General features: G+C 33.1%; 1 protein-coding gene across 1 annotated transcript; it reads left to right on the top strand.

The window, feature by feature from the left end:
• Window positions 1–3,323: 3,323 nt before the first annotated feature.
• On the top strand, window positions 3,324–6,740 carry LOC105791949 (beta-amyrin 11-oxidase). The gene is made up of 8 exons (XM_012620268.2): window positions 3,324–3,599; window positions 3,774–4,251; window positions 4,345–4,602; window positions 4,718–4,807; window positions 4,891–4,969; window positions 5,051–5,157; window positions 5,268–5,389; window positions 6,265–6,740. The coding sequence occupies exons 1-8, from the start codon at window positions 3,334–3,336 to the stop codon at window positions 6,356–6,358; spliced, it is 1,494 nt and encodes a 497-aa protein (XP_012475722.1). The 5' UTR covers window positions 3,324–3,333; the 3' UTR covers window positions 6,359–6,740.
• The last annotated feature ends 15,379 nt before the right edge of the window (window positions 6,741–22,119 follow it).

Raw genomic sequence — 22,119 nt, 5'->3', positions numbered from 1 at the left:
TATAGTTTTAGGTCATTTTTGCTTACTGTTTTATTTTATTCTTAAATAAAATGTCATGCATTTAAAGTTATTTAGGACAATCTTTACTATTTACATTTATTTTGCGTTGTTCATACTTTTTTTTAGTTTTTCGTTACATTTTATGCATTTTTAGGTATTTAGAATTTAGTAAGTGTTGTATGGCTTTTTCATAGGTTAAATTGAGCTTAGAATGCAAAATCGAGAGCGAACAAATGCAAAACGAGAAAGTGAAACAAATGAAATTATAAAGCTTAGCAAAGGTGCCCAATTTTGGCCCAATTTTGCCTCTTTTCAATTTTTTTTCGATCCTTAGCTACTAGGTACAAGTTGTTAGAGCCATGTAAACACATATAAATAACACAAGTCTAGCCACTTAGACTTTAGTTCTTTTCTTCTATTTTTTTTCATTTCTTTTTGAGAGTGATTTTGTTGAAGATTATCATGTGGTTTCAATAAACTCTTGGATCAAATTGTTGAAGAGACTTGTAATTCAATTGAATAAGATTCCTTTTTCTTTCTTTAATCTTTTATTTGAATATCACCCCTAGTCCAAACAAAATTAGGCACAAACCATAAAACGGATGAAAACACCTATGGTTATACAATGAGAGAGAGAAAGATAGAAAGAGAGAGAGAGAAAGAGACAGAGTCCCATAAATATACTACCAACTCTACAGAGCATGATCCAATCACATCCCATCATATTCGAGTAAAGCTCTTCTTCACTTTACTACCAACCTTAAGTGGTAGACCTACACCAAGTTCCTTTATCCAAGTAAAGCTTGCAAGCTTTTTATATATTATATTAAGAAATAAAACAATTTAAAATTAATCTCATTATAGGTTCCTATCATATATGTTCTTTGTTGATACAATGCTTAGAACTGCCTATAGCCGCTCCCTAACTAGGGGTGAGCGTTCAACTGAATTGAATGAAAAAATTTTGAGTTAATCGAGTTAATGAATCCTATTTTATTATTCTAATTCTATTTGAAATTTTCTCGAATTGAGTCAAATGAGATGTAATTCGAATAGAATATAATTGTTCAGTTAAATTAAAAAAATGACTTTGGTTTTGTTTCAAAATCAATTAGGGATGGAACATCTTAAAAGTCTTCAATTAATTATTTTAAGCACAATTCCAAAAATTATTCAAAATAGGATCCAAATGCAAAGTTGTTATTCCAACTTAAAAAATAAGCAAAAAGTAGGGACATTGATACTTATCAACAAACTGTAATAGCAAAAAAGTTATGAGGTTACCTTTCATTCTGAAAGTTGAATAAGACATCCACAAGACCAAGATTTCCTCGATTCAATGGTGTTCCACGGATTTACATAAATTGACTGGCAAAAAGAATAGACCGAACTAGTAAATTAAAAATTACTAAACTTCTAGTCTTGATTCCCATAATAAAATATAAGAAAACGGAAAAAAAAACACAAAATTAATGCAATGACCAAAGAAGTCAATCGCTACTCTTCGTCTTTAGGCTGAGCAAATTTATGGTTTGTTAGTTCGTCAGTGAAAGAGGTAATAAACCGAACCTATAACAATCCCACAAATCTAAATAAAAGTGAAAGTGTTTCATAGTCAAACCTAGACTGCTAGGTCTGGGGTCAAGGAGATGCAGAAAAGTCGAGGTGAAGAGTGAAGATTGAAAAGAATGGAGAGACCAAAAGGAACACCAATTTCGGAGATCCAAGGGCAGTTTGTTTTACAGCAGCATCATCAACAACCTTTGCCACAACAATAGCTTTTACAACAACAATATCAACAACACCTAGTGCTCAGAGCTGCAGTGATGGACGGGAGACTGGAGACGAGTGAGGAATGAGTGAGGGATTTGCCTAACCTTATAAACTAATGAAGAAGAAACGAAGAAGGATGGAGAGTTTGATTTAGGGATTTTGGTTTGGGGATAGGAAATAGGAATGAGATTTGATTTGGGAGAAAATGGTGGGGCAAACGGGGGAAGTAAAAGGGTTTTTTGGGAATGTAAAATTATTATTAATTAGACTAAATATTATAATTTTAAAATAATATAGTTTGGTATTCGGTTTATTCAAATTATTCAAATCCAAAAATTCAACTCAACTCGAACTCAAAGTTCAATTGAGTTGATTTGAATTTTGCTCACCCCTATCTCCAACCCCTAAATAGAAGGATAATGCACTTCAACGCATTTAAACCACATCTTCCTACACTGACAACAATGCCGATGCCAATCAAACTAAAACTCATTCGACAAAAAATAATTTTTTTAAATATATATAATATAATAAGCCATCATATAGTAACTTAGAATGCCCTTTTAACACAATTATTTTTACTATTTAATCATTATAATATATAGTTTTTTTGGGGTTGTGCCAGGGAATAATATGAAAGAGCTTTGGTGTGGAAAAGTTAATCGGGGCCAACTTTGGTCATTATACATAATTATCGTAATAGACTTGTGGTTTGAATGAAGTTACGCGTTTTGAGTATCATTATTTTATTCATCTCTTTTATTCAAATTTCAAAGATTTTTTTCTTTGTGTATAACATATAAAGATTTTTCAAACTCATATAATTTATTATTTAAATTTAAAAGAATCCAGTTATACCTATGTAAAATTTAAATGATTTTATAATTTTTATATGATTAATATTTTAAAATTAAATTGTCATATTTCATGCTCCATTCATATAAACCATGCATGTCAAATTTGATATAAATTAAAATTTTATAACTATTCATTTTATATAAAAAACTTACAATCGTTAAATATATATTAATGAGACAATATTTTAGATCGATATGATAGGAATATTTGATCGATTCAAAATTTTATCTGCATAACCATTACAAGTATCTTGATAAATTTAATGGTTAAATTATTAAAATATTAACCATGTAAAAGCTATGAAAAGATGTAAAATCACTTAAACTTATACGGATGAAATTGAATCTCTCCTTTAATTTTTATCTAAAATTGTATGAATATAATAATTCTTTTATTCAATAATACAAAAAGTTCCAAATGACACAACATTAAATTTTATATAATACAGGTTTTTTATTTAATAATATAAAAATATAAAAATTTACATAAATGAAAAAGCATAATAAGAGAATTACTTGAATATGATCCTGAAGTTTTAGAATTATTAATTTAATGTGATTTGCGTTGCTGAAGAAATTACTTCTATATTTCTTTATATATATTTTATTCAATTTTCCAATTTATGTGTGACGTTGACTTTGTCTAGAAAGCATTTACAATGGCAATTTGCGTCTATAAAGCAAAGCGTATTGAGAGCCGAAAATGTGTACCGAGAGACCAACAAAAAGAAAGAAAATGGTGTTAGAATCGCTATATTCAATTGTGGCAGTTGTGGCTGCAACATATGCAGTTCTATTTGGTTTCTTAAAGAAAATCAATGAATGGTATTATGTTACTAGGTTGGGGAAGAAACAAAACACCTTGCCTCCTGGTGATATGGGATGGCCTTTCATAGGAAACTTGTGGTCATTCTTCAAAGCTTTCAATTCCCAGGACCCTGATACCTTCGTAGAAAACTTGATTAAAAGGTTTCTTGCTTTCTTAATCATCTTTTTCGTTTCTTCACTGTTAATATCATATTTGTTGCCATATGCATGTGTTTGTCGAGCCTTTAGCTCTAACATTCAGCTTTAGACCATGACACTTGAACTTGGCTTCATAAAGTCTTATATGTAATATGGCATTGGAATTGGTGGCTGCAGGTATGGGAAAACAGGCATTTACAGAACCCATTTGTTTGGAGGTCCAGGCATCATAGTTTGCAGTCCGGAGCTATGCAGGAAGGCTTTGGCTGATGAACACGTTTTGTTTGGCTACCCATCATCGGCGAAACAAATAGCAGGGAAGAAATCGTTGTATGGAATTTCGACTTCAGAGCACAGGCGTTTGCGTAAGATAGCAACCAATCCCATCCATGGTGACGAAGCACTAACTTCGCACATCGAGGATATTGAACGCATTGTGACCACTTCATTAGAAGAGCTTGCTACCATGAACCGACCAGTCAATTTCTTCTACGAGATGAAGAAGATTACTTTCAAGGTTATTGCAAAAATTGTCTTGGGTTCCACTCAAGATTCGGTTATTTCGACAATGGTGAAATGTTACTCAGACTTGTTCCCAGGCATTATTTCCGTACCCATTAATTTCCCTGGTTTTGTATTCTATCGAGCACTCAAGGTAAAGCTTGTTTACGTTATCAAATTGCTTATTTATATTTTCAGATTAACGCCAACTCTGACTATTTTAAACTTCGAATTATATATACTTCAGGCCAGGAAAACGCTGCTAAAGATATTTAAAGAGAAAGTAAAAGAAAGAAGAGCAAAAACTATGGAAACAGACAGGAAGAAAGAAATGATAGATTTTCTTATGGAAGCTGAATACGACAATGGTGAAAAATTGGACGATGAACATCTCTTTGATTTATTGCTGATATTCTTGTTTGCGGGGCATGAAACCGCAGCACACACTGCAATGTGGGCGACCATCTACCTCCATCACCATCCAGAAATGCTGCAAAAAGCCAAGGTCAGATTATAATACTGGTTGCCGTTGGTTACCCGATTGAGTGTCCAGCAATAGTATCTAGGGAAATGTATTTTTCATGTAATTCGCCGACTGAATTTGGATTTCAACCTTTCAGGAAGAACAAGAGGCGGTCTTAAAGAGAAGGCCATCTTCCCAAAAAGGCCTGACCCTTGCTGAAATCAAGCAAATGGAATATCTACCAAAGGTTTGTTATCTTATTCAACTTAGATTATCAAAAATATGTAGTATGATATCTAACAAACCCTGTTGTCTTTGATTTATTTGAAGGTGATTGATGAGTCAATGCGAAGAGCCAATTTTGCTTTCACACTTTTTCGAAGGGTGGAAACTGATGTTAACCTTAACGGTTAGTTTCTAGACTTTGGTTCTTCATTTTACTCGGAAAAAAAAACAATTTTTCTTAAAAACTAAAGTTTTTATTTTTCAGGTTATACCATACCAAAAGGATGGAATGTTTTAGTTTGGAGTAGAGCTGTTCATATGGATCAAGATATTTATCCAAACCCAAAAGAGTTCCTTCCTTCAAGATGGGAGGTCAGTAGAATCAACAATAATAATAATTTTAAAAAAATACTAAACTGATAAAGGAATGAAAGGCATACAAATTATGTTAATTGAGTACTGTCTGTTTGACCTAAATGCAGAACCCTGGATTGAAAGGAAAGAATTTTATTCCATTTGGAGGAGGAAGTAGAATCTGCCCTGGATCTGATCTGGGCAAACTTGAGGTCTCCATTTTCCTGCACCATTTTCTCCTCAATTATAAGTGAGTTTCTAATCTCTTTTCCTTTGATACCGATTGCAAGTTAATGGGCCACTACCATACATTTCAACCGCTCAAGAGTCAAACTTATAGTTAATTTCTAAAAAGAAATTGTCAAACTTTTCCTACAATAAATGTTGAAAATGAAAAAAAAAAATTTTGTTACATGCATGCTGGGGCTAACCTAGGGGTGCTGCCTAGACCTGTCCATGGGCCGGGCCGGGTTGGGTTCGGGCCGGACCCGGAAAAAATTTTTGGCCCAGCCCGAAATATGGGCATGAAATTTTGTCCAGGCCCGGCTCGGGAAAAATATCATAAGCCCGAGCCCGGCCCGGCTCATTTTTTAATAAACATTAAAAAATTATTTTAAAAATAAAAAATAAAAATATTTTAAAAGTATTTTAAAATTAAAAATAAAAAATATATTTATTATATTCGGGCCGGGCCCGGGCCAAAAAAGTGGTGCCCGAGGCCCGGCTCACTTTTTAAACGGGCCTCATTTTTTTGCCCAAGCCCATATTTCGGGCCTATATTTTTACCCGAACCCTTCCATATTTCGGGCGGGTCGTCGGGCCTGGCCAGGCCGCCCGGCCCATGGACAGGTCTAGTGCTGCCCTAAAATGTAAAATTTTCTATTTTGGTCTTTTAAATTTTTTAAAATTTTAAATGAGTAAAAGTAAAATTACATTTTAGTCTCCCTTAAATAATAAAATTTTGATTTAATCATTTAAAAATTATATTTTTACTATAAAAAAATTACAATTTAATTTTGGTTCACCTAAAAAAATTTTCTAGGTACTCCCCGGCATACATACATGGTTAACATCATCCCGAAGACCTTTGGGATTCTAACTTTAATTCCTTTACTTCTTTTGCAGGCTTGAAGAGCTGAATCCAAAGGCTCCAACCATTACCTTACCTTTGACACGCCCAGCAGACAACTGTCAAGCAAGAATCATTAAGCTTCCATGATCATCTCAACTGGGATCATATCACCACTTTCCCTGCTTCACCTTAGTTCTACCTAGAAACACACGGTTGTGTTGTGTTAAAAGATGCTGTCTTAGTGAAGAAAATTAATAAAAGAGAAAAAATGGAATATATGTAATATATGAGAGGCTTTCAGTTAAGGTCTAATGTTGGTTCTTAGCCTTGGTTTAGTCGTTCCCTTTGAAAGCAGTCCGTAGGTTTTTCTATATATTAAGAAGAGATATATATTCTGTGGATTTAGAGCAGTGAATGATGGATGATGATGTTATGTCAAACAATCAATTGTATCATCATACAGGATCCGGCCGAAGATTTGTTTTCTTGATTTTATTTAATGAAACAAACTACTAATGAAGTCAATTAAGTGACTGATGATATGATAAAAAATAAGCGCTCATTTCAGATTTTAATCTTAAACGGGTTTTTTCCTCCACTCCTCGTTACAAATGGCAGAAGAAAAATAACACGGATACATATTTTATGGTAACAATATGGAATATTGGTTAAATAGGTTTTTAAATTTCTTTTTAGATATTTAGGGAAATAAATTGATTTTGGAGAAGAAAGTGAAAATTCGTGATTATTTTATTTTTTTCCAATGTCCGGATGGTGAAGCTGGGTTTCAACTCCTTTCACCTTCACTTCTTTATTTTTAAATATTTTTATGATTAATTACCTAAAACATCATGTTGCACCAAATCCGCCAAACCCTAAACACAATGAGCCACCTTTGGTCGCCAGCTGTTAATAAGTAGTATTAAATAAATAACTTTTGAAAACAAAACTACACAGATTTAAACTTTGAAATAATTACCAATTTTAAATATAAATTATAAAATGCACATAAGAAAATATTAAAATATTTATTTTTAAACTTAAACGCAAAAGAAATAATTTGTAACTTATTTTTTATTTGGCAACAGGGCGAAGTCAGAATAATTTTTAGGGGCCGAATGAAATTTTAATTTTTTATAGTTTATATCTTTATAATTTTTAAAAGATTAAATTAAATTTTTATAATTTTAGGGGGGCTAAAGTATAATTTTAACTTTACTAATTTAAATTTTTTAAAAAAAATAAAGAATTTAAATAATAATTTTTCATTTTAGGAGGGCGGGCCCATGCCAGCCCCTAGAATAGTCTCTGTTTGACAAAGCACTTTTAGGATGCACCTAATTAGATAGAAAAGTAGAGGGAAAAAGACTGATACCTCCCAACTGCGAACCTTTAAATTGTTAATAAGTTTGTTGACTATTGGTTTTAAGTAATGTTAAATAAATAATATTTTGAAAATAAAATCACATATGTTCAGATTTTAGAAATGATATTCTTGGAAGGAATAAATACAATTTCAAATATAGATCATAAAATGGACATGAAAAATATTAAAAGATATTTTTAAACTCAATCGCAAAAGAAATAAGTTGCAACTTTTTTTTATTTGACAAAGCATTTTTAAGGTGTGCTTGGTTGGATAGAAAAATAAAGGGATGAGAGAAGAAAGTGAAAAATTGAAAAGAAAATAAATTTTAAATGTGTGGGATGAAAAGTGAGAAACTAAAATAGAAGAGATGATTATTTTCTATTTTAATGCATAAAAATCAATTCTTCCAAATTATAATGATTAGAGTAGAGAAAATGTGAGAGGGTATATACAAGTTTAAAACTAGTTTGCATCTCTACGCGATGCACGGATCAATTATACACATAATTGTTTCTTATGAATCTTTTAATTTTTACAACTTTCGCTAATAATTTGATTACAAAATTAAAACATAAATATATATAAGTTTAATTTTAAAATCAAAATCAAAATTAATGTTTTAGAAAAATTATATTTATAAATAAAATAAACTTAAACTAATAAATAAAATTCACCCAAACTTAATTAAAACCTTAGTTATAGAGACATACAAAAACAATTTAACAGTTAATGAAATTTTATCACGAAAAACATAAAAGGATTTAATGCGAAAAATATAAAAAAAGGTGGATCTAGTATAAAAAATAAACAAATTTAAATATAGGGAGTATATAAACATTCTTTTCTCTAGGGCTTAATTATGTATTACTCTTTAAACCACCTGTGACATTAAAGACAAAAAAAAAATCCACCTCTCTAAATTCTCTCAGCATCCTTCCTCCAAAAAATGACTAAACTCTAACTTTTCCTACTCACTTTTCCAAAGCATGATTATTAGTTGGCATGCATATTATATTTATGATCCATCTCATACCAAATTTAATAAATGTTTAAAAATAATTTCTTTTTTATTTGTGAACTTGATTTCCATGAGTGAATTAAGGGGAAATGCATAATTGTATTTATGAATTTATTTGTTTATGTGAAAAAATTATTAAAATATTGATAAGTTATTAATCTAATCGAGTTCGAAATTATTAGTGCCAATCAAATATAAAAATATAATAAGGCTAAATTCTAAATTACCAAATGAAAATGCCAAATTAACTTTCTTTTTCTTTTTACTAGAAACAATGCGAATGGATTGAGATGATGGCAGAATGATTCATGAATTACTAAGTTAATAAACTTATGATGATTATATTGTTTGCTACTTTTAGCTAGGAGTCTCCTCTCGGTCTCATCCTAGACTGAAAGATACCACCTAAGTTGTCCTCTTGATCTCACTTAGGCATATAAATCTCCTCTCAGTCTCACTATTCGACACAAATGTATCAAAGTCCTTCATGATGAAGTCTCATGTCGGTCTCATCTATCTAGATCTTCCACTAGAGGCATCAATTTTAATGTAACATGCAATTTAATACACTTGAACAAACAACTAATCAAAGCATAGATAATAACTTAGTTAAGTAACCCACTCATCAATAAACCAATAAAACAATTCAACACATGATTAAACTTAAATTTCACACAAGCATTTTAACAAACATATTGTAGGCATAAAATATAAAAGATACGGGTTGGGAAAATGCTCATTAATAGATAAAAATACGATGAAGTATGAGAGTTTAATCCATCTCCATCCACAAGGTTCCAACAAAAATGAAGAAACAAAAATGCTACACCAAAAAGAAAAGAAAAAGGAAGAGAAGAGAAGAGAAAAATGAAAACCTATACTAAGAAAAGAAGAGTAAACATTATCTAATGTCTAACTTAATTTTCTACACTAGCCTAGCCACCCAAATAGTTTATATAAGGTAGTATTTATAGTAAAAAAATATTTAACCTAACATTGACAATTATTCCCTTAAATGAAAAGTGACGTAAGCTTGTTTGGACACAAAATTGCCGCTGCAATTTTTTCACCCATCAGGTTTTGAAGTCGCGACACCCAAGGTCAATTGGTTTTAAGGGTTGTTTGGGAGCTTCAATGTCGTGATCATGATCTTTTGGTGTTGCGACTTGGCACTCAAGCAACCTAGCTTCCTTACTTTGGTGTTTGGGCTCGAGATTGTGAATTCAGTGACTTAGCTTCGCAACCATGGAGTCAAGTGTTGTGACATCACTCCCTTGATGTCACGACTTCGAAGATAGGGTACTAGAATTACACTTTCCTGAAGTTAATCTCCTCGAGTGGTGGTGGAGGGATTGATGTCGAGACCTTGGCCATAGTGAAGCTTTTTTTTTTTCACATTTTCGTCTCAACCACATTCCTGCACAAGCTCAATTCAACCGTTAAATGTCTAATGGCATAAATTTGTCATTTTGGTTCTAAAAAGATGTAAAATATAAGAAAAAACTATCATTAACACTAAAACGCAAGAATCAATAAAAAGCATTAAAAAGACTCATAAACCACTTGGGGATATGCTCATTAAGTGTTGGAAAAAAATCTGATTCAAGACGATTTCTTGCATAGTGGAAATATAAAAAAATATCAAAACTAATTCGGTTTGTTATATTTATAGCATAAACTTTTTTCTTGAAATAGTATTTGTGTTTTGGGCTAGACGGATCCTAGATGTTCCCAGCTTTCAATAGAATGACCTTCTTCGCTATTCTTATACCACGAACTGGTTCGAGTGTCGCTCAAAAAATTTCGAGTCAAACACAGAACCAAGAATAATTGTCTTACTTTTAGTTGAAAAGTAAATCACTCTCTCTTATAGAAACTGATAGAATTGTTATTCCCAAAAAATAAGATTTATACTTAGAAATAAATTCTCACTATTTCCAGGTAGAATAACAAATCTCAAAAGTTGTGTAACTTCGTAGCACCCTTAACTCATCTTCGTCACCGGATTAGGGTTACAAAGTATTACAGTACAATTAGAAACATTTAACATTAAACAGGAACAATTATACAAATATAATTGCAACAATCAAAAACACATTTTATTTATAATAAAAATGCACTTACGAGCCTTAAACTGAGCCTACAGGGCCATAAAGTAGTTTGAGAACGTTCCAGGATTATTTTGAAACAAAATAGAAAATTTTGGAAAAATTGAAAAAAATGAAAATAAGGGTCTCAAGACCGTGTAGCCAGGCCGTGTGTCACAGGGACATTGCCGTGTGGTTAACCGTGTGACAAATCGTGTAACTTTTGAAATATTCACACACAGTCGTGTCGCAGGCCGTGTGCTAAACTGTGTGAGATCTACACTTAAAAACAATAAGACACCCGACCATGTGGATAAGTCATGCGTCGTGTACACCAAAATTTGCTTCTAAAACAAGGAAAATTTCACACCTATCTTAGGTACCAATCCAAGCCTAAAACCAACCTTTAAATACCACCAAAAACACCTTCTAACAAGTCAAAACATGTCAAATACATACAACCTATGTGTCTAACAAATGTGCCCTCATTCACACCACAATTCAATCATCATTTAAATTGCATTCAACCTTAACCAAACCATACATTCCATTCATTCAAACATCAAGAACCATTAACATTATCTACCACATCATACCATATAGTGTAACAGCCCAAATTTGGGGCTAGTCGGAATAGTGGTTTCAGGACCACAAATTCGACGAGAAAAAAAATTATTTTAATTATATTTTTATGGTCTAAGGTTTCACAAAATTATTTTGTGAAAATTTTGTTCGAAAATTTTGACGTTTGGGGACTCAATTTAGTCAAAAGGACTAAATTGTAAAAAGTGCAAAAATTGAGTTATATATGTTAGAGGTGTCCAATTGTTATGAAATTTTAAATTGGAGGTATTTATATGGTAATTATACCATTGGTTAATTTTGTGAAAAAAAATGGGTATGGTTAGGCATGTTTCCAAAGTTTTTCATTAAGTGCATTTTGGTCATTTAGTTATTAAAATGAATTAAAAACAAAATTAAAAGCCAATTTTTGTCCATCTTCTCCATAAGGCCGAATTTAGCAAGGGGGAAGCCATATTTGGGGTTTTCAAGCTTCCAAGCTCAATATTAAGTCCATCCTTGCCCCGTTTTTAATAATATTTACGTTTTTGAGATTACCGTAATATGATTTACATATTTCCACCATTTATTTGAGCTAGAGTTGATGTTTAAAAATTTACCCATGGAGAATATGCATGTATTTTGATGTTTCATGGTAGAATATGAAGCTTGAAATTATGTTAAACAACTTTTGCTAAGTGATTTTAAGTGAAAACGAGTAAAATGATATAATTGGTAAAAATACCTAATGTTCATAAGTAAGTGTTAGAGTGGGAATTTGATGTTTCCATAGAAGGGAAAAATGTTTAGCATGCCATAATACATAAGAATAAGGGATGAAGTTTAATTTACAAGCTTTGGGGCAAAAGTGTAAATATGCAAAAGTTTAGGGGCAAAATTGTAATTTTTCCAAAGTTTGAGTCAAGGACTGTGTTGATAAATTTGAGTATTAAATAAGTCAAATGTGTTATTATAGATCAAGAAAGAAGTGGAATCGACCTTGATCGGAGAAAAGAAAAGATTAAAGACTAAAGACTAAATTGCTAAATTTTTATTTTGTTGCACCAAAGTAAGTTATGTGTAAATAATAGCAATATATTTTTACAAATTGTGAATTATATTTGATATGTGAATTAATATTGAATGTGGAAGGAAAATTATTCATGAATTATTCAAGTGATAAAGTGTTTAAAATAAAGTGTTAACTGTAAATTCTCGGTTGAACTTAAGAATAGAAGTGGGTACAAGTGACATGTCACTAGAGACCTGTGTTACAGTGTTACAGTGAGTCCCGGGTGCTGAGTGATCTAGCATGTGTTGCAGACACCTGACAGCTTGTGTGAACAGGCCCGTGGACATTTCCAGTGTTATTGATCAGTGGTAGCTTCGGCAACAATTCAGTGGTAGCTACGACTCCATATCAGTGGTAGCTTCAACTACATTTCAGTGGTAGCTATGGCTACGTATCAGTGGTAGCTTCGGCTACATATTAGTGTGGCACTTATGTGCTAATTCTCTACGTATCCGTGTATATTCCGAGTGTTTAACGGGAAATTGACTAGGTGAAAATACATGAGATCATGTAACGAATAAGTGTAATTAAATGATGAATATATGTGTGGAATTGAATTGAATAGTGATCGAAAGTGAAAAGGTGAAATTGTGAAATAGTAGAATAAGCAACAAAATAGTTTTGAATAGAAATAGTTATGTGACTTTGAAAAATCACCAAAAATGGTGGAAATTGAATTAAAGGCTGAATAATATATGAAATTGAAGCTGAATGAGTCTATTTTTACATAAAAGAAACAGAGCAAGCAAAAGAGTTATATATTTTGAGATATTTGAAATTTAGTTAGACAGAGTTAGAATGAGTTTGGAATCCCCTGTTTTAACTTTGGAAAATTATCAAAAATTGTAAAAAAAAATTATGGGATAAATTTCATATTTTTAGAATCCTCAGCGAACCTATTTTCAAGAGAAACAAACGGAAACAATATCTTAATTCTGTACAGTGAGAGAATTAATTTTAAGTGAAGAGAGGTCAGAACTGTCGAGCAGTGAAACAGGGGAACTTTAAAGAATAAACTGTACTATTTGGCTAAACCAAAAATTCTAAAAATTTTATGCTAATAAGATACGTGAATCTAGTTTTGGGGAAAAATAACGGTTATTAATTTGGATCTCTGTAGCTCCAGGTAAAAATAATTTAGTGACTCTGACTCGGAGAGACAGTTTTAAGTATACATGTAAGTAAATAGTGAAACTATAGAAAATGTTATTTCTATGAGTGTTATGTACATTAAGGATGTGCAATGGAGAGGAGGAGGAGGAAAATTGGAAGAACATATGAATGATTTGTGTATAATTGGTCATATGCTCGATTATAATCGATAAACGATTGAAAAGAAATGATGTTTATAATTGTGCATTATTAGTTATGGTTAAAGTTCATGTGAGAAATTAAAGTTTCACAGTATGTGTATGTGGTATACTTGGTATATGATTTGGTATGTAGCAATGTCAGAAATGGTTTATGAATTAACTCATTCTGGTAAGTGTCGAAACCATTTTTTTATTTGATTTGAAAATGGGGATCGATTTTTAAAAATGGAAATGGGAGTCGCCACTGATCCTTTATTGAGGTGTGGCCGGTTCACAATTAAAAATGATTTTGGTCTGCATAATTTGAGAAAACAAGTTCGGGAGTTGGTTACGCACGAGGAAGGGTTAGCACCCTCGTAACGCCCAAAATTGGTACCAAATTGATTATTCAATGTCTTAAGGTCGAAATTTTGAAAAGATTTTAAAATACGATCCTTTGAAGTTTAAATTTGAATAAACCAAATTAAATAATAAGACGCACTCATTTCGAAGAAATAAATTGCCACACTCAGTGAATTAGGGTGCAACAATTCAATCGTCAAAATTAAGTATGTCTTTTTAATTTTTAAAATTCATGCATGCATTTTGAGAAAGGTATTTAGTTATTTGGGTTAAACGAGAAATCAGAATCCAGTTAGTTAGGGTTCAATTTCTCGAAATTCCCAAACACCAAATATTACCTTTATTTTAAAATCGAGATAACAAAATGCCATATCCAGTAAATTAGGATCCAACATTTTGAAGTCTCAAAATCTTTATTTTAAAGTTGTATGGTTTTACCAAAATAAACACTTGGCTATTCAAATTCATCGAGAAGAATTGAAGCCCAGTAAGTTAGGGCACAATTCTCTCAAGAGCTATGAACACCAGGCCCTTTTGAAAATTATGAAATAGAATGATTGTTGTGCTTTAAAATACAATTTTTACAAATGGAACATGATTGAATAGCAATACATAATATAAAAGATAAATAGCAACACAAACCTACATTATGATGTAACAAACAAGTAATAGGTAAAAGTCATATTATACAAACATCAATATTAATAATCAAGTATCCAATAAATTAGTAACCAATTTTATAAAAGATACCTCATGACAAAATAATAATAATAATAATAATAATAATAATAATAATAATAATAATAATAATAATGATAATAATAATAATAATAGGTAATATGAAGATTCAAAACAATTCGATAATAATGCTAAAAAACAAAGAAAATGTTTAAATGGATTTTAATGAAAGAATTATAAAAATAAATAAACCTTAAAATTAATATAAGCATATTTTAATCTAAGTGAGTAAAAACTTTATGTAAATAATAATATCTATAATAATAATAATCAAAATGAAATAAATGAAATAAATAATCTTTAAGTAATAAAATATTTATGTATAGAAATCATGTAAAATTTATAATTCAAATTAATAATATATTTTATATATATATGTATACTAGAAATAATTCCATATAAATTTTATATATATATATATATATATATATATATATAAACAAGAGATATTATTATGAAAATTTTTGAAGTTAATTGTATATATATACATGCATAAAAATATGTATAAATTATAAGAAGATAGTATATAAAAATATATATATAAAAATATTGGTAAAATTTCATAATGAATACTTACAATAATATTATATAATAAAAGAATTTATAGTAAAATTAGGTTAATTGATAAAAAACTAATAATAATAATAATGACAAATGAAATTAATAATAATAAACCAATTAATTTAATGAGGATGGATCTATTTTGAATCCAAACAAAATTCTAAGGGTTGATTTGAAATAAATATGCAAACAACTCAATTGAAAACCATTTAACATCAAAGGGATTATTAAAGAAATTTAACGCAAAAAACTTCTCTAGCATGTGGATTTGAATATTCAAAATGGTGCCATTCAAACATGAATCCAATCGAAACAGAAATCCAATATAATGTATAGATTAAAATAATAATAAAAATTGAATTAAAATGATGCGAAATATAGAAGGACTTATCGCGCAAATGGACCATTGAAGCAAAACGCGCGGATCCTTCCCTCGGATCGGGTCACCGCGCGGATCCGAGCCCTCATACGATGCCGTATTGAAACCATTATTTCGGTAACAAACAACGCCGTTCATTATCGTGCATATAAGCCAAAACCCTAAAAGCATCAGCCCTTTAATCTAAAACAAATTTAGACTGTAACTCTCTTTGCGCCGCTCTGCTACGTCAGTTGACCAGTGGCTTTCCGAATCCCTTGCACGACTCCGATCGCGACGGAGAAGGCAAAAGACCGGTCACAAGGTACGTTCCTCACCTTTCTCTCTTTTTATTTTTTTTTCACTCAAATAGTGAATCAAACAGGCATAGAAAAGAAAACTGAAAAAAAAAAGAAAATAATACTAGAAACGAAAGAAAATTTAAAATCACCTCTAAAAACTCTGCTCCCTTTTTCTTTTCATCTTGTTTTCTTTTAATATTTGCGTGTATGTCCTCCCTTACAAATTCTGGAAAATGGCTTTATATAGCCGAAAATAAAATGAAATAAAAATTACAGCAAAATATATTTCGCTCTTTTTTATTTGCTGTTGTTTTCTGTTCGTTTCTACTTGTTTGCTTGTGTGCAAGTACGACCATATGGTGACGTGGAGCGGCGCAGCGCGTGAAGGCGTGGTACGTGGCGATGGCACACGTGCGAGGGCAGAGGCTGGGTCCTGGTTGCTACGGCGCTGGGAGCCAAATGTTGTTAGGGTTTCAGTCTCAATTAGGCTAGGTGTTGGGCCTCTGTAATCGGGCTAGAGTTTAGGTTAGTGGGCTAAGTGTTGTAACTGGGTTAAGCTATTTTGGGCTATAAATTTTTTATTTTTTTATTTTTTGACTTTGTAATATGGACTTTGAATTCTCAATTTTGGGCCCGGGCTAAAATTGGTTATTATAGCTGCCCTTCTTTGCTCGTTTTTGTGTAACGAGAACGGAGCAAAGACTTTAGAAATGACTAATTTTGCCTGGTTGTGCTTGGATCTTGGTGCTCTTCTTCTTCAAGTAACCTCATTCCATCCTATTGTATCTTCAGAGGTATAGGAATTGGTGCTTCGATCCACTCCACCGCAATGTCGGGGAGATAGGATTTGTAACTCATAACTTTACCAAAGAACAAAATTTGTTATCTTTAGTCTGCTCCACTGTAACTTCAGGGAGATAAGACTTGTAGCTTCAACTTGTTCTACTGCAACTTTAAAGATAAGTCTGATGCGATCTGCTCTACCGCAACTTCATAGAGATGAGATCCATCATTATGATCCGATCCACTGTAACTTCAGAGAGATAAGATCCACCATCTTTAGTTTGCCTCACTGCAACTTCAGGAGATAAGACTTGCTTTCTTCACTTTTAACGCCAGGGAGATGAGATTCGCTGCCCTCAGCTTTAATATGCTCCGTTGCAATGCCAAGGACACAAGGTTGGTGATTTCGATCTGTTTCACTGTCAGTACAGGAAGGTAAAATTTGCTATATTCAGTCTGCTCCGCTGGCAACCCAGGGAGGCAAGGCTGGTATCTTCGATCTGCTTCGCTGTCAGTACAGGAATACGAGATCTACTTTCTTCAGTCTACTCCACTGCAATCCCAGGGAGGCAAGGCTTGTGTCTTCGATTTGCTTCGCTGTCAGTATAGGAAGGTCAGATCTGCTTTCTTCAGTTTGCTCCGCTGCAAACCCAGGGAGGCAAGGCTGGTGTCTTTGATCTGACAGGAAGGCAATATCTGCTATCTTTAGTCTGCTCTGTTGTCAACCCAAGGAGGCAAGACTGGTGTCTTCGATCTGCTTCACTGTCAGTGCAAGAAGGCAAGATCTGCTATCTTCAACCTACTCTGCTGCAATCTAGGGAGGCAAGGCTGGGGTCTTCGATCTACTCCACTACTGCTTAGGGAAATAAGATCTGTAATCTTCGACCTATTCCACTACTGTCTAGGAATATAGGACTCACAATTTTCAACCTATTCCACTGCTGTCTAGGGAGATAGGACTGGTATCTTCGATCTACTTCGCCGTCAGTACAGGAAGGCAAGATCTGTTATTTTCAACCTGCTCTGCTGCAAACCAGGGAGGCAAGGCTGGGGTCTTCGATCTACTCCACTACTGCTTAGGGAGATAAGATCTGTAATTTTTCAACCTACTCCACTGCTACTCAGGGAGACAAGGCTGGGGACTTCAATCTGCTCCACTACTGCTTAGGGAGATAAGATTTGTAATTTTCAATCTACTCCACTGCTGCTCAGGGAGATAAGGCTGGGGTCTTCGATCTGCTCTAGTACTGCTTAGAGAGATAAGATCTGTAATTTTTTTTTCAACCTACTCCACTGCTGCTCAGGGAGATAAGGCTAGGGTCTTCGATCTACTCCACTACTACTTAGGGAGATAAGATCTGTAATTTTTTAACCTACTCCATTGCTGCTCAAGGAGACAAGGCTGGGGACTTCAATCTGCTCCACTACTGCTTAGGGAGATAAGATCTGTAATTTTTAACCTACTCCACTACTGCTCAGGGAGATAAGGTTGGGGTCTTCGATCTGCTCCACTACTGCTTAGGGAGATAAGATCTATAATTTTTTTTCAACCTACTCCACTGCTGCTCAGGGAGACAAGGCTGGGGTCTTCGATCTGCTCCACTACTGCTTAGGGAGATAAGATCTGTAATTTTTTTCTACCTACTCCACTACTGCTCAGGGAGACAAGGCTCGGGTCTTCGATCTGCTCCACTACTTCTTAGGGAGATAAGATCTGTAATTTTTTACCTATTCCACTGCTGTCCAGTGAGATAGGATTCACAATCTTCAACCTATTCCACTGTTGACCAGGGAGATAGAAATTATAACTTCACCGATCTATTCTCAGGGAAACATGATCTGTATAATGAACCTAATTATGCCTAATGATTAGGATGGTATGATCAAAATGAATCAAATGCTCCTAACTAGACATGTGTGAATGGTGTTTACATGAATGTAGAATGCTATTTTTTTATAATGATCCTTCTTTATCACTTAGGTTATAATTGCTCGAAATTTATTAAGGCTTTATCATTAATGTGCTACAATACCTTCCTGCTCGGCTGGCGTTTTCAAAGAAACACTTAGTTAGATTGCCCCCCACTGTAAACCTCAAAGTTCAATTCACCGGGACGCAAAATTTGTACCATCGTTCTCCCACTGTAACCCAAGGGTAGAAATAAATGGTTTTTCCTCAATCCTCTCATATCACAATTCAAGCATATAGGACCTAAATCTCTTTGGTCCCTTACACCATTCCCAAGGTGTCGTACCAAAGGCTCATACGCAAATGAAGGCCTATTGCTTGGTGATCATTACTTGCTTGTTTATTTAAGCTTTGTCATTAACACAACATCTTGTCATTTTGTTCAATCAATGTTTTTGACAACAAAATCCAAGGAGAAGTCCTAATTTAGACTCTTCCTTTTCAGATTTCCAACCTTTAAACTTGGTGTGTTCTAAATAATAGTCATGTTTCAGACTCCTGTATTACTTAGAAACTTCTAGAGTAATATACAGAACTTCCCCTGTGAAAGTTTTATTAGTCAATTAATTATTATTCCAATGCAACATGCTTGCAAAAAAAGGTCATAACAATGGATAAGAATAAAGTTGGTTCTGAGTATAGCTCGAAAGGAATAAATTATCAAAAATACTAAGGAAGGATAATAAAGAAATTGATTGAGAATGTATATCTTGGAAAAGAATGAAGTATTCCAAGAACAACAAATTCAGTATAAATAGTACAAAAATTGGGTGCCCCAGATATCGCAGCTTGAACTTCTTTGTACAAACTTTCTGAAGACCATTCTGAGTTTGATATGTGTTTAGGAGATCTACAGTATTTTGTCGATGCCCCAAGATGTCTCCTACCATTTCCTATTGATTCAAGTATAGCAAGATCATCATATGCCCCAATCTAATCAAAATTTGAACTGCTCTGATCACCTCATACCCCATTCTGATCAATATTTAAACTGCCCTTTTCGGGTTTTCAACTCAAATCCCCTTTGGTCTCAAGGTGCCCTTTGCGGGTTTTCACGTTGGCCTCTCCATTTTCTTTCCTTTATTTATTTATTTTTTTAATTTTTTGGACTCAAAGCGCCCTTTGCGGGTTTTCACCTTGATCCATTCTCCTTCTTCAGACGAAGTAATTCTTGACTGAATCTGAGTTTATAGGATTTGATAAGTTTTTACCATCTATCCTACTCAAGATCAGAGCTCCTCCGGAAAAGGCCTTTAGCATCCATTTTCCTATAAAATCCTTTTGTGTAGGAAGGATCTTTCTCAACATTAGGTTCCTCTTATGGAATTCTCTGAGACGAACCTTTTGGTTGTGGGCTCGCATCATTCACCTTTGATACATCTGACTGTGTTTAATAGCTTTTAGCTTTTTCCTCTATCAGGTTCAACTGTTCACACCGTGATTGGATCCATTCTGTCTCATCCCACTCTTAGCTCAACCAATACCCGGAAAGAAAAGATTTCTACTTCAATGGGTAAAACCACCTCCATCCCACAAACCAAAAAGAATGATATTGCTCTGGTAGAAGTCTTGATAGATGTTCGATTCACAAGGAGGGCAAATGGTAATTTCTCATGCCAGCCCTTGTAAGTCTCAGCCATTTTTCCCGCAATTCATTTTTGGGCGGTACAGTGACGAACCGTGGTGTCTGATTTTGAATTGATTACAGACCTCAGCTATCGTTCTATCATTCAAGTTCAATGCATTTTCCAATACCATATTTTCTGGAATTCTTATCGGCACATGATGACATTGACGTATAAAGCAACCTTTACCCATTTGATAAAGTAATTAATGATCTCAAAAATGAAGCAATACCCATTAGAAGCCTTCGATGATGAAGATGTCCATCCTCATTTTGCTCAAAATTTGAGTCGCCCTTTTCGGGTTTTCAACTCAAATCCACCTTTGGTCACAAAGCGCCCTTTGCGGGTTTTCGCATTGGCCTCTCATTTTTTCTCTTTTTCTTTTTCTTTTTTTTCTTTTTTATTTTTATCATTCTCATATTTTTATTTTTATTTTTATTTTGATTGATTTTTTATTTTTTATTTTTCTTTTTGATTTTGATTTTTTTGTTTTTTTATTTATTATTTTTTATTGAATCTGAACTCATAGGATTAGGCAAGTCCTTGTTATCCTTTTTTATCAGAATCAAAAATTTTCTTGATAAAGTCTTCCACATAAAATCTTCCACTTCTATCTTGTATGCGAAAAATCTTCTTTGGTATCAGATTTCTTTCATAGAGCCTTTTGGGGTGAAATTTAATTATGACGAAAAAACTTTAGATCTTCCTCTTCCATTAGGATGAAATCCAACAAAAATACAGAGCGATCGACTTCAATGGGCAAAGCTATGATAAGTCAAAAAGAAAGGCATTCCCTACATTCTTTAACCCGAATGACCTCACTTTATAGCAAAACGTTCCCCATAAGGCAATGAATGTAGTCTTTTCCATATCTTCGAAATGCATCTTTAACTGATTGTATCCAGAGAAGTCGTCCATGAAGAAAAACAATAAGTAGCCTGTCGTATTATCAACTAAAGTGTCAATGAGAAACAATGAGTTTTGGGACTAGCCTTGTTCAAATCCTTGTAATCTACGTACATTCGTATTTTCTCATCTGGAATATTTGATTGCTGACTACCCATTATGAATATTTGATTGCTTGTAAAAACCTAGTATCAAACTACTTTTTAACTTTTTAGGACAATATCGGGTCTCATCCTCCTGAGCTTCTGCTGAACTGGATTTCAATACTCTTTTATAGGAAAGAGGTGCACAACCACGTCAGTGCTTATCCCGGGCATATCCTGGTATGACCATGTGAAGACATCCTTGAATTCTTGAGGTCTCGCTTCGTCTTTGTGGTCATGTCAATTCTAATCCAAGCTCACAATTTCCTATGACTTCTTATTCTACCATCTTCAACAAGTCCGGATATAGGCTACAATTTATGTTATTTTCAAAGTCATGAGATCCCTTTAAACACGTCTCTCGCTCAAAAAGAGATTCTAAGTCTATAGCAGCGTCACTCATGTCATTAATATCTGGGGACCCGTAGTAGGTACCAAAGAATATTCAAAAGAATGTATGAATTTATGAATAATTATTTGTACAATATAATTATGAATGAAAGAATGATGTGGAAGAAAATCCAAAAGAATGAAAGAATAATTATTCGAAAAGAATGAAAGAATATTGGCTCAAAAAATAAATGCAAAGATGTATTTTATTAGAATAATGACGTCCAGACATGAGCCTATTTCACAAAAGAATTCCTATCATTTTTAGGCTAAAAATAACAAAAATGTTCTGAACATTACTCTGAATAAGCTTTAAAGACTACAGGGATTTCTTCCGCAATCCAATTGCTTAGAACACTCCAGATTTATAA

Source organism: Gossypium raimondii, chromosome 8 (assembly GCF_025698545.1).
Source record: "Gossypium raimondii isolate GPD5lz chromosome 8, ASM2569854v1, whole genome shotgun sequence".
Taxonomy (NCBI): Eukaryota; Viridiplantae; Streptophyta; class Magnoliopsida; order Malvales; family Malvaceae; genus Gossypium; species Gossypium raimondii.
The sequence above is the reverse complement of the archived record's forward strand: the minus strand, read 5'-3'. Positions and strand labels throughout refer to the sequence as shown.